We start from the raw sequence: 13,000 nt of genomic DNA on the forward strand, positions 1-13,000 counted from the left end.
CACTGGTTTTGTTGAGACCGCTACATTTAAGGCTCTGCCATATCAAGCAGGATAGGTTGGGTTACGCTGCAGTAACAAACACCCCAGGATCTCAGTGACATAACAAAGATTTATTACTCACCAGCGTTACTGGTCTATTGTGGGTCAGCCAAGGGCCCTGCTCCAGCCGTCCTTGTGCCTCGGGCAGACGGAGCAGTGTCTGTGTGGAGGGTCGCCAGTCTCTGGCCCTGGGAAAGAGAGAAAAATGACAGAGCGGCAGTGACTCTTACAGCTCCCACCTGGCTACAATACACGTCACCTCTGCTCACGTGTAGTGACCGGAGTGGGTCACGTGACCATGCCTTACTCCAAAGGCAGGTGAGAGTGGAGTCCTTCAGGATGTCTGCGGAGAGAGAGGGATAGGGGTAGGGATGTGTGAGATGGCCCCAGTGCCTGCCGTGGGGTCACAGAGAGAAAGCAGACTCTGTCCCTTTCCTGCTGTGGGAGTCAGAGGGATAACTCCCGTCACCGTCACACCAGACGCCCCGTCAGAATGTAATGCGACCCAATCCAGACGGATAATCCATCATCCACCTCCCTAAACCAGGGAGGTGATGCTCTGGGTCTCCCTCTCCTGAGACGGGTTGGTGACAGTTCACACCTAAGGGAGGGTTTTTTTTTCTGTGAGAATAAAATGAATTGCTCCATGTAAGGCCTTGGGACGGTACCCGACACGTAGTAAATGCCCCAAAGCGTCTGTGATCATGACTGACGATGATGAAGATGAAAATTAATGAAGTGCTTTCTCATCTATTCAGATAACCCAGGCTGGCTCTCCCCTGACCTGCCCCTGTCACCTGGGGAGGCCCGCCGAGGGGTCTGCTGGTAATGGTGTGACAACTGGCTCTTTAGGGGAAAAAAAAAAAATCCTGACTCACAGTGTGCATCTATTTCTGTGGTATAAATGTTGCCATCTCAGATTTGTTTTGTTCCATAAAGAGACTTGCGTTTAGAGCTTGAGCTCTGGAAAGTTCTTAATGTACATATACAGTGTAAGAAAACAGCTGACCCATGCAGCTCAATCTTTTTGGCAAAAAAAAAAAAAATGGAGAAAAGACTGAATTAAATTCTACTGAATAGCAGTGAAGTTTGGAGCATTTAGTGATTCCCCTTCTGCGGGAGCGAGGCGGGAACTGGCACCCCTGCACGCAAGCTGTGTGGCCTTGGTCAAGTGTCTTCACCTCCCTGAGCCCAGCTCCTCATCTTGAAATCAGAGCTGGCAGTGAATCCCTAGAGGCGGCACAACGTGGTGGACAAATATGCCTGAGGTTGCTGTCTGGGTGCCAGGCCTTTCTCCATCATAATCTTTGTCAGTATGAAAAAAAAAAAAATGGGGATAACCTAGGACGCTGGAAAACACGATCCTAGCGGAGACTCAGAGAGCGGAAAAAGCAATTTAGGGGGAATCTGGCCAGCTTTTAAAAATAGGAACAGAATAGAATAACGGTGAGAAAAATCTATCTGGAAGTCACTGGTAGACGGTGCCCAGCTTCGCACACTGATTTCCAGACCACTGACCACCAACACCGATAGCCGTTCCTTTCAGCCGCCGGTTCCACCTCGCTCCGAAGCTCCAGGCGGCGCTGTCCTAGCACGATGCTGTCGCCAGGGGGCGCCCGTGCCCCGCCCTGAGCCGGTTCTGCATCCTTCTCACGGACCCGCGTCGCGCCGGGAGGATCCTGTTTACTGGGACTAGAATATTCCCCAGCAGAGCGCGGCAGGAGGGCTCGGGTCAAAGGGATGCGGCAGTCCTGAGATCAGGTCGTCTGTCCCTCCTTCATTCCACAGTGTTTATTAAATGCCTCTGCGCGCCAGACGAAGTTCCCGCTCCCATTTCCCATCCGGGTGGGGAGGGCAGACAAGGTGCCAAGTTCGCGACCCCCCAGCCTAGCCTGGTGCGGGACAGCCCGGGGGGCAAAATCCCCCGGCCGCCGGCTGGTTGTGACCTTGAGCAGCCCAGTTAGCCTCTCTGTGCCTCGGTTTCCCCTGCTATAAAATGGGGCTCATAGCACCAACTACAGAGAGTTGTCGTGAGCATTAAACAAATTAATATTTGTACAGCGCTTTGAAGGGTCCTGACATATGTTTGTTACACCAATCGTTAAAAAACGCTCATTTTACAGCTGTGGAAACTGAGGGCCAAGGTCACGGGGTATGGGGGGCAGGGAACCCTCAAAGCTACATCCTTCCCCCTCTTCGCCTGCACCCCACCTCCCTTGGAGTTGAGCCCAGGGATTCTGACTTCCAGTCGGGGTCCTTCTCCACTGCCCAGTGCTCCTTGGGGATAGAAGTGGACCTTGCTCCCTTTTCATGGTCTGGGGCTGATGGGGAGGGGCCCGGGTGCACCCAGATTCTAGGGGAAAGTAGTAATTTGGGGAAACGAAAGCAGGGAGGATGAGGGAGATAGGGCCACCTTGGAGAGCTCTCTCACCCACAGGGTGGGTCTCTTGGCCCAGGTCTTCTCAACACCTAAAGCAGAACTTTAGCAAAGCTTTGGGGCACCTCACAGCTGTGGGTACCCGCGAGGACTTGTGGGGTCTTTTTCTCTCCTTCCTTCCTTTATAAAGTCATTAAGGGATAATTTGCAGGCTGTAAAGTCCATCCATTGTCAGTGTACGTTCGATTTTTTTCATAAATTGCCCAGTTGCACAATCATCACCAGTTTTAGATCATTTTCATGACCCCCCAAAGTTCCTTCTTGCCAGCTGGCAGTCAATTTCCTGTCCCACCTCCAGCCTCAGGCAACCTCTGATCTCCTTTCTGTCTCTATAGGTTAACTTTTTCTGGAAATGCCATAGAAATGATATCATACAATCCTATTTCATCTAAACTACTTTTCTACTGAAGGTAGGCAGATTACACAACCCAGCAAAATCACGCTGATTGACTTTTACCAAATATCCATCAGAGACCAAAAGCTTTTAGCAGCAATGTCTGCAAGGTTTACATGAGATACATAACAAGGGTCCCATAAATGAATTTAACTAAAATATAACCTATGGGGCAGTGAAAATGAAAAAATAATGACACCTGTGACCCACCTGGGTTAATCTTTCTCTGAGTGAAGCAAGACACAAAGAAATATTCAACATGATATTTATAGGTAGTATAGAAACCAGCCAAAACAGAAAATATGATATTTGGGGATATATGCACAGGTGGTGAACATAAAGATGAACAAGAGAATGAATCATCTCCAATGCATGATAGTGCCTTCCCCTTGGGGATTGGGGGACACCACCTGTAAAGTACAGACATCAATTGCCTGGCATTTCTTGATGAACTGTTTCTGGGCCTGGATGCTGGGTATGTGGTGATGGCTTTGTTGACTTTTAACTCTGTGCACATTTTCATACACTTTTGGATAGCCACATTTCCTAAATTTTAAACAAGTAAAAAGAAAAAAAAGAACAATTGGGATAGAGAGAGCCCCGCCTTTATAGATCTCTGTCTTCTGCACGAGAAAGCAGATTCTATGAGGGAAAGGCTTGTTTCATTTTTTCTTTTAGACTAGGCCAAATCAGTCCTGTGAAATGGTTTAACATTTTTAGACGGTTGGGAAAAAATAATCAAAAGATTCTCATGATATGTGAAAAAAAAAATGTGAAAAGCGTGTTTCATTGGAGTGGAGGAGATATATGTAATGATCAGCTCATGGTAAAGGGAACGTGAACTTTCGCCCTGACTATAGACGTGAACAACAAAGATTGTTGTTGGTAGAAAAGATGGTGAAACATGGACCAGAAAGAAAACTCAACTGTAATAAAGAAAGTGTCCAAACGCCTATGCATCTAATGACATTGTCTTCAGATACATTAAGCAAGAATTGATAAAACTCCAAGACTTTTTGATAATCCACTTCTAGAGTGGGATATTTATTATAAACTTCCTCAGCAAAAGCTAGAACGACGGTCATTTTGTTAGTAAGAGACTCTAAAACATTCAAGAAGCTTGACCATTCAGACATGTACTGAACTCTGAGCCCACCTGACACCAAGGAATGCGCAGTATTTTGAAACATACAATTTTTTAGAAAGCTGGCCATACACTAGGTTGACCATTTAGCACTTAACTGAGTTATAAAAATCTCCCCTTATAATGCGTTTTAATCCAACTAGGGGTTTGCTTTATGTAGTAAGTCTAGAAATATAGTCTATTGCAGCCATGGACACCCCCAAAACATGTCATCAGGGAGTGAAAAACCTTGTACTTTGAGGGTTGCGTTTTCGGGACCATGGCCTTTGTTCCAGGGACCCTGAAGTTGCTTGTGCTAACTCAGGGAATTTCATCTACTTCCCAGAGAGCAGTGGGGAAGGGGAGCAAAGGGAACATGGCTAAGAGGAATAGAGTGATAAACACTGTCCTCTCTTTGACAGCTGTCTGGAAATTCATGCCCGTGAAACCTGCCCTCCTTACTGATCAGAGCTACGTGTTCTGCCTATGAGAAAAACTAGGAAATGCACTTAAAAACATTAAACAGTATTAACTCTGGAAAAACAAATCTATGTACCTTTGGTAAAGAAGATTGGAAGAATAGACGTGGCCGGGCAGTTGATGGAATCAGCCCCCAAGAGACCAACATGCGAGTCAGAACAAGTACCCTATCTCCATATCATAGACTCTGACCACAATGCAGTCAAATTGTGACTAGCAACAATGGACGGAAATAGTATATGGAGCATACTTAACCCAAATCTAAGTTAAACATGGCTCAAACAAGGTTTCATATTGGTGAGACCATATGTACGTTAAGTGAATTGTAATGAAGCCACTACATATTAAGCTTTATGTGGCAGAGCTAAAAGGGTATACAGAGAGATAGCCATCATTTTATAGGATTTTATTAGAAAAGTAACACTGGAAAATGACAAATTTCAGTCCCAATTGAAGGATGAGACAATGATACTGGTAGCTATCATAACATTTACTGTGTTTCTCTCCTACTGTGTACTCATTTGTGCCCCGTAAGTGAAGAGATGGAACTGAAGGCTTTCTCGTGTCTATCACAATCAGAGTCTCTCTCCAGGTGTGGTCTCATGTGTAACTTAAGAAATGAGTGTTTCAAGATTTTTTCCCCACATTCCTTACTCTTATAGGGTGTCTCTGCAGTGTGAGCTCTTAGCAGGACCATGAATTTGACACAACATCAAAGGTTTTCCAAATTCTTTAGAGTCACAAGATTTCTTTAAGTGTGAAAATAAATATCTACTAAAGATGAATGAAGATTAAAAGGTTTTCAGACCTTATCTGCACAGGCTTTCTTTTTAGTGTGACTTTTCCCATTTCTGTAAGATACATGAGTTCAAGGAAGACTTTCCTCTGTAGGTTAACTTATTGAGCCCCCTACCAACAGGTCCTCTTTACCCTTTCAGTATTTTGAAAAATGAAGATTTTCCCACATTCCTTTCATTCACAGGGCCTCTTTCAGCCGTGAGTCTTTAGATGGCTTTTAAGTCCTGAATTACTAATGTAGGCTTTTCCACATTCCTTACACTTATAGGGTTTCTCTCCCGTGTGCATCCTTGTATGTTCAATAAGTTTTGAGGACCGGCTGAAGGCTTTCCCACATTCCTTACATGTATGGGACTTCTTCATAATGTGCTTTATTAAATGTTTATTAAGGTGTAAGGAATAGCGGAAGGCTTTCCCGCATTTCTCACATTCATAGGGTTTCTCTCCGGTGTGAATTTTCATGTGTCTCATAAGGAATGAATGATAAACATAGGACTTCTTACAATCTTGACATTTGTAGGTTTTCTCTCCAATGGTAGTGCTCCCGTGTGAATCAGAATTTGGGACGTTGGCAAAGGTTTTCTCACATCGATTATTCTCATTATTCGACTCTCCCGTATAGGATTGCATCTGCACGGCGTGGACTGAGTTCTTTTGAAAGGTGTTTTCAGATGCCTCAGACTTGTACGTTTTTTCTTTAATGCGAGTCCTGTGTGCCCTAAGGACGCAGTCTTCAGTGGAGACTTTCCCAAATGGATCCCATTCGCGAACGTTCACCCCCACGTAAGTTATATCATGTACACAAAGAGCATGGTTCTGATCATCAGTCCGTGTGTTTGATTTCGGTTCTGTTGGAGTATTCACACTTGGAACCAACTGGAGGCTCTGCCCCAATCCTCTATCATATTTGTTGTTTTTATAGACTTTTTGGTTACTTGTTAAGATACGATTTTTTTCCGAAAGATTTTGGGGAACATATTTTCTTGTGGAATTAAGAGTATCTCTATCTGTCTGCACACCTGTTTTCAGTCCCTTTGGGAATACAACCCGTGCGGGCACAGGCTTTGAGCTTGGCTTCGGTTTTTCTCTCATTTCAGGATATTCACAGACCAGAGACTTTTTCCCTTGGACAACTGCATCTTGCTTCAATTTTTGTCCCCTCGGCTGGTGAGATTCCGTTTTGTGGCATTCCGAGTCTTCTAACGTGGAGGGTTGGGAATTGTTGCTCGCGAGACACAGTCTGTTGGCTTTATGAAGTGTCTTTTCAGCAAGAACGTCCCGCCGAGGGATTGAGTCTTTGTTTTCTCGTTGAATTACCCCATCTGAAATAAAGTGGCACAAAAGTTGTTTGTCGAAAGTAAAGGTGGGCTGGAGAAGATAAAACAAGTAAACGTCCATGTGGGTTTCTTTTTAAATGGTCACTTGACAGATGGAAGGCAAATGTGGAAGGGAGGAAAGCGCGAGTCAGCAAGCAGAGAGAGAAAGGTTAGGGGCCTGGACGGTGTCGGAGTGTGACTGCGGTTAAGACAGCAGTTCGATACGGAGGGCAAGTTGCTAAGAAATGGTTCTGTCGAGATCGAGGGTGTGATCGGGAAAGCCAAAGGGAAGAAAATTGGACGAAGGGTTTGTTAAAGACTAAAGTTGTTTCCCTCCCCAAATTCACACGTTCAAGCCCCCGCCCCCAGTGTGATACTATTTGCAGGTGGGTCCTTCCGGAGGCACTTAGGGTTAGATGAGGTCACGAGAGGACAGTCCCCAAGATGGGATTAGTGTCCTTATAAGAGAAATAGAACAGATCTCTCGTTCTCTACAAACCAGGAAGTAGTTTTCACCAGGAACCAGATCTGCCAGCACCTTGATCTCGGGACTTCCCAGCCTCGAGAATGTGAGAAATAAGTGTCTAAGCCCCCGGTCTGTGGTATTCTGTCACATCAGCCTGAACAGATAAGACAGAGTCCACGCGTAATTTTAAAGTTGTAAGAGAATAGGTCTTTCTCTGAGAAGGGGAAAAAAGATATGAAAATATGGAAAAAGGTAAAAAAAAAACAAAAAAACAAAAAAATCACAACAACACACTCTAGGTACCCAACAAAGCGCACACCTTGGCAAGCATCAGCTTTCCTCACAGATGAAACGGATTCTTTTTTGTTTTAATCGAGGTGAAAGTCACACAACATAAAATTAGTCATTTTCAAGTGCACTATGCAGTGGCGTTAAGTACATTCGCCACATGGTATGACCATTTCCACGGAGTTCTGCATTTGTAGCACCCCAAAAGGGAACTTCGCATTCATGGGGCGGTCACTCCCCGCCCTCCCCTGCCGCCTGCCCACAGCCACTAACCTTCCCATCTCCACGGGTCTGTCCATCCGGGACATTTCATACAGATGGAACCATATAACACATGCTCTCTTGTGTCTAGCTTCTTTCACTTAACATAATGCCTTCAGAGTTTGTTCACATTGTCACATGTATCAGACTGTCACGCCTTTCTATGGTTAAATAATATGCCATGGTCTGGATCTACCACATTCTGTTCTGCTACTCATCTGTTGATGGACATGTGTTTCCCCCCCACCTTCTGGCTACTGTGAATAGTGCCGCGATGAACACACGAGCTTCTGTGTTCGCACACTTATTTTCAGTTCCTCTGGGTGTACAGCAACGAGCGGGGTCGCTGGGTCATACGGTAGTTTAACTTCTATATCGAACTTTCTGAGAAAGCGCCACACTTTTTCAGTGGGTGAAATGGATTCTTACTTAACATTTCCACATCATTTGTAAAATCCTTTCTCGTAAGGACTCGGGTGTGCCTGGCATTCTGACACACGAGTGCCCAGGGTCTGGGAACAGCACGTTCCCAGACGTGTTTCTTCCTCCAAATGCAGAGCAGGTGGGGCCAACATCCTGGTCATTGGGGAATGGGAGCGTACATGACGTAAGGAAACGGTGCCAGGAATTTTCATGAAACGGGGCGCCTGCTTTGGTCTGCAGGGCTTCCGAAGCTGAGGAAGTGAACTGCTCACGAATGCCCTGAATTTCCACTTTTCTCACTAATGCACTAACTTTGTGCTCCACACTCACCCACTTAAGGACCCTCAAAGGCTATTAACTACGAAGGGAATACAAATGCAATACAACAGACAGATGTCTATGTCACGGGAGAAACCCCACACCTCCTCCAGCAGCAGCCGTAATTCTGGGGCCTGACAAGCTGGGTCCCATTGTCACCTTCGTCCCATCCCGTGGTGGATGGAGTGCCGGAAGGGGCACTTACCTATGGATATCAGGTGCCTGCAGTTTTCCAACATGACTTCTCTGTAGAGATTCCTCTGCTCGGGGCCCAGCAGGGCCCACTCCTCCTTGGTGAAGTTCAGTGCCACATCCTTGAAGGTCACTGGGTCCTAAAAGCACACATCCATTTTGGCTCAGTGCAAACTCTCAGGAATTGAATTGCGTCCCCCTCCCAAAGATACGCTGAAATCCTAATCCCCCGGCCTTGAATGTGACCTGATTCGCAAAGAGGACCGCTGTAGATATGAAGGAGTTAAGATGAGGTCACACTGGTGTCCTGAGAAGAGGAAATCCAGACAGACAGAGGGACCAAGGTCACAGGGCAATGACAGTGGAGACTGGGGTGACGTCTACGAGCCAAGGAGAGGCCACTGCAAGTTGTCAATAAAACGGTCCCACATTAATTGGAAGGCAAACGAGGCTCGATTTGCCAACGTTTTATATGCTTTTATTCCTCGTTCCAGTATTTGCACTCACGGGATTACAAAACTACCCTGGCCAAAAAGTCGTGACATATACATATGATTATTTATTGAAATTGATTTATCACAGCAAAAGACCGGAAACCGTCCCCAAATATTCCACAACAGGGACTGCTTAAAATCTATGCCGCATCCACAAAACAGAGAACTACAGAGCCGTGGATGAGAATGAGCGAGATCGCTTCCATCCAATGCAAAGTGGTATCACGTGGTCTCGGGTTCCGATCTATACTTCAAATGGAAAGAACAAGAAAAGGGCCAAGCACGTGTCCTGTAAAACCACAGACTTACGAGCGAGAAACAGTAAAGGAGAAGGGACAGAAGTCAGATTTGTCGAAACACGACCTCGTTATATAGATTTTAACTGGGAACCAGATTCTCTTCCCATATTCAAAAATAAAAAAAAAAAATTTCTAAAATGGAAAAATTGAAATGAATGAAGCATATATCAAGCTGGCAGGTCAATCGCCGGGAGTAAAAAGTTCATTTGAGAGACTTTACAACCTTAGGGAGGAAGATTTGATGGTTACAAAAAGAAAGGAAACCGGCAGGGGGATTATGTTAATATTAGGAAGCAAGATTTTTTAGTCCAAGAAGAAAGATTCAAATATAAAATTTAAAAAGTTCTAAAAATGCCAGCTTTATGATAGAATAGAAGCACGAGCACGTGACCAGTCTACGCAAAGAAAAGGGTTAGAATTAATATGTAGACAGCAAAGAGAAATGGCTGAGCCAGGAACAGGAAGTATGAATGGGAGCTGGAGGTAGCCTGTGGTACCAGAAAGCAGACAAACCATCCCAGACTCTGCTAAGAGGAGGTAGAGCCAGCTGCACGAGTCTTCCAAGAGTCTTCCAACGGCTTAATTTAGAATATTCTCAACCACGAAATCGCAAGATTCATTGAAACACACTTGAATACTATAAATCCATGAACTCACAATGATACCCAAAAGGAAAAGTCAAACGGGGAATAAATGAGCACTTCTCACCCCTGGAGGAAGGCTTCGTCCTTATTCTGAAACTTGGTTAACAGAGAGGCAACATTAAGTCTTCTCTCTGCTTTTCTAGTAGAAGTGTTACTTGGGAGTAACTGAATAACAGGAAACTTTACAGGATTCCAGCTAAAAACTTAGAAGAAAGGACTGCATCGAAAAGCCACTGTTTTGCAACCCAATTGAAAGAACTGATTCAAGAAATAAACGTTAATGGTGCTAAGACGCGGAGGTGTCTTATATAATGGCAAGAACCCATGTGTTTATACCAATGTCATGAGTTATGAAGGACACATCACCCGAGGTGCACCACTGCAAAAATGTCCACCCTGACTTCATCACGCCCTTAGGTCTGGCTTTTGACCGTGCACGGAGTAGTTACACAGATGGGGCCTTCCACTGCATTAACCCAGTGACTTCAACAGGTCAAGGTCATGAGCAAAAAGGAGGCAAGTTCCAGTTATACTATCAGACCCAAAAGAGAAAAACCATCTATGCAATGTGATTTTTCTTTTATGATTTTTTTTTCCTCCCTAACTCACACAAGTGGCTGATTTCCTTAATCTGAAAACCTACATGTTTATTATAATATTTAAAAACTTATCTTGTAAGTTTCATAGACTCTTGTCTTTGTGATTTTTTTTCGTAAAGTCACATAGTAAGCACATGCGGATTAAAACTTAATTTTATTATATGTATTCTGCCATGTAATCTTACAACCGATCCCTTCGGTAAAAAGCTCAGTGGTATGAATAGCTTTTCTAACGTTGATGCTAAATTATGGAAAGCGTCAAGCACACACGACATAGTGAGAATAAATGCAAGCAAGGCCTGGCCCGCCATTCATTCAGCTTCCACGCATTGTCCAGCTCCCAGCATCTCCTCACGTCTCTTCATTTTCCTCCTAATGCGTGACTGTAGACAAAACTCCAGATTGTTAAGGGTGGCAAATTTTCAAGTGAGCCAACTAGCTAAGTCAGCTACAGGGAAGAAATATCTTTAGATATCATAAGTTGTCCTACTTGCTTGTGTGTGGTTAGGAAGTGCATTGTATAAAATATGTAGATGGCCAATGTCTACTTCTGTGATCCATCTACTTGTTAATTAAGGGTGTTGTTCCAGGCAAAGATATGCTAACAGCCAACTTCCACTTCTGTAATCTGCTGGCTTGTTCAGGGGACCACCAGGATATGGCCTTAAGCTTTATCAGCTGCCTCCTCGGAAAGCTCGGGGCTGATCTCTAGCCCTGCGTGGTAGAGAGTCAGTCGCCGGCTGGCTAATAAAGGCTCATAATTAATCTCAATTGGCTCCGTGGGTCTCAGAATCGTTCGCGCCATAACAAGATTGTAGTGACCTCACCTTTAGAAACAATAGGTTAAGGATAAGACATGGTACGTGCTCACCGCCATGTCTCACTTCTAGTTAGTTATCTGCTAAAAATTTATTAACTAAAGGGATTTACTGGCCGGATCACTGCCTATAGGTACAAAATATTTTAACAATGACGCATTCTGCTTCTGTACCCCTGCTTGCTTACCCACCTCTTAGTTATCAGTTAATGAATGGAGGAGATATAGTCTTTTGTGTAAAGATTAAGGATGTGGGGGATGGAATCGAGGGTTTAAAACCTTTGTGCCCCTGCGTCTCGGGGCTGCTCCTTTGCAAGGACAGCCGCCGGCTAATAAACTGTCTCTTGGATTAGAGCACTCGAGTTGGGCCTGGTTATTTCGGTCACAACAACGTCAGAATGGTAAGAAAAGAATTTCCCATTCTTGCCTGGGGCATCTAAGTCCCGCTGAGGAAGGAGCGTCAGTCTGCAATTTGCATTTCAGAGAAGGGGCTGAGAACGCGGCGTTCCCCAGCTACGGAGTTGGTGGTTTCCAAGGAAACAGCCAGGCCTGAGGATGAGCCCTGGGCGCACAGCTCAGCCCGAGCCTATCTAAGCACCGGCTTCATTTAAATTTACCCTTTCCCTCAATCCTACGATGACCGCCACCCTCCCTCGATCTGGCCGGACGTCCCGCGGGTAACCTGAACGACCAAAGTGCCACTTGCTCAGACCCTGGGGTTTGCTCCTGACAACTCCCCTGCCTGTCCCTTCGCCTTAGCCTTTTGTGAACTGTCTCTGCGGGGATCTCAGCTCATAAAAAGGAAGAACCTGCCGCCCATCCGACCCAACTCGATCCGCAAAGCCCTTTCTCTAGAAGAATCCAACGGGTTGCCTTAGGAACTTTCCAGCTCTCCCTCATCACAGCACTTTTAAGGGTTCCGGTAACAGCCCCGGCTCTGCACGCGGACCCTCCTCGCCCTCCCCCAGGTCAGGAGCGATTTGCAGGGTTGCAGCGGACGAGGTGAAGGGCGCATTTAGGGCGCCCCACGCGGGCGGCTGGCGGCTCCCCAACTCTGCCCCGGCGGAGTATGGGCTTTTGCAGAAAGCTGCTCCCAACGCCTCGGAACCGACCCGGCGGCCCGCGGTGTGGACCGGTGCAAAGACCAGGAGCACTTACCATTTAACCAGCACCGGCTTCCAAACGCGTCTGCGGCTGGCCCCAACGAAGGGCTCATTCCAGATGCTGAGGCAACCAGGCCGGAGCCCGCTTTCTAGGCCGGTTGAAAGTTATTCACTTCCCCAAACGGCCGCCAACCAATCAAAGTACACTTCCCGTCTGTCGCAGGAGCATGAGGAAGGGTAAGACGTGCATCAGTGGAAAAGACCCACATCCGAACGGGCTCAGCCTTTGGATGTGAATCCGCTGAGCCGGTGCCGGCACCGATAAACGCTACTTCCTGCTTACTGCCTCGGTGATCCCTCTCTCAGGCCCAGGACCCTGGGACACCAGCACCAGCTTCTGGATGTGATTGCGCCTAGCACGGCCCAAGAGCTCATGCCAGATACTAGAGTGTGTTGCAGGGCTGTAGAAGGGAGGGATGGAAGCGTTCCAATAAGAATAATCAAATAAA

The 13,000-nt window shown here is 46.0% G+C and overlaps 1 protein-coding gene across 2 annotated transcripts; it reads right to left on the reverse strand.

The window, feature by feature from the left end:
• Window positions 1–14: 14 nt before the first annotated feature.
• Window positions 15–12,764, reverse strand: ZNF114 (zinc finger protein 114). Of its 2 annotated transcripts, XM_039868600.1 has the most exons (4): window positions 12,547–12,764; window positions 8,549–8,675; window positions 319–382; window positions 15–227 (listed from the first exon to the last, which is right to left on the reverse strand). In XM_039868600.1, the coding sequence occupies exons 1-4, from the start codon at window positions 12,547–12,549 to the stop codon at window positions 92–94; spliced, it is 330 nt and encodes a 109-aa protein (XP_039724534.1). In that variant the 5' UTR covers window positions 12,550–12,764; the 3' UTR covers window positions 15–91. The 2 variants fall into 2 exon arrangements, with proteins under 2 accessions (XP_039724534.1, XP_039724533.1); XM_039868599.1 differs by lacking the exons at window positions 15–227; window positions 319–382 and adding an exon at window positions 4,865–6,593 and having other exon boundaries at window positions 12,547–12,706.
• Window positions 12,765–13,000: the final 236 nt, after the last annotated feature.

Source organism: Pteropus medius, unplaced genomic scaffold, assembly GCF_902729225.1.
Source record: "Pteropus medius unplaced genomic scaffold, Ma_sr-lr_union100, whole genome shotgun sequence".
NCBI classification, from domain to species: Eukaryota; Metazoa; Chordata; class Mammalia; order Chiroptera; family Pteropodidae; genus Pteropus; species Pteropus medius.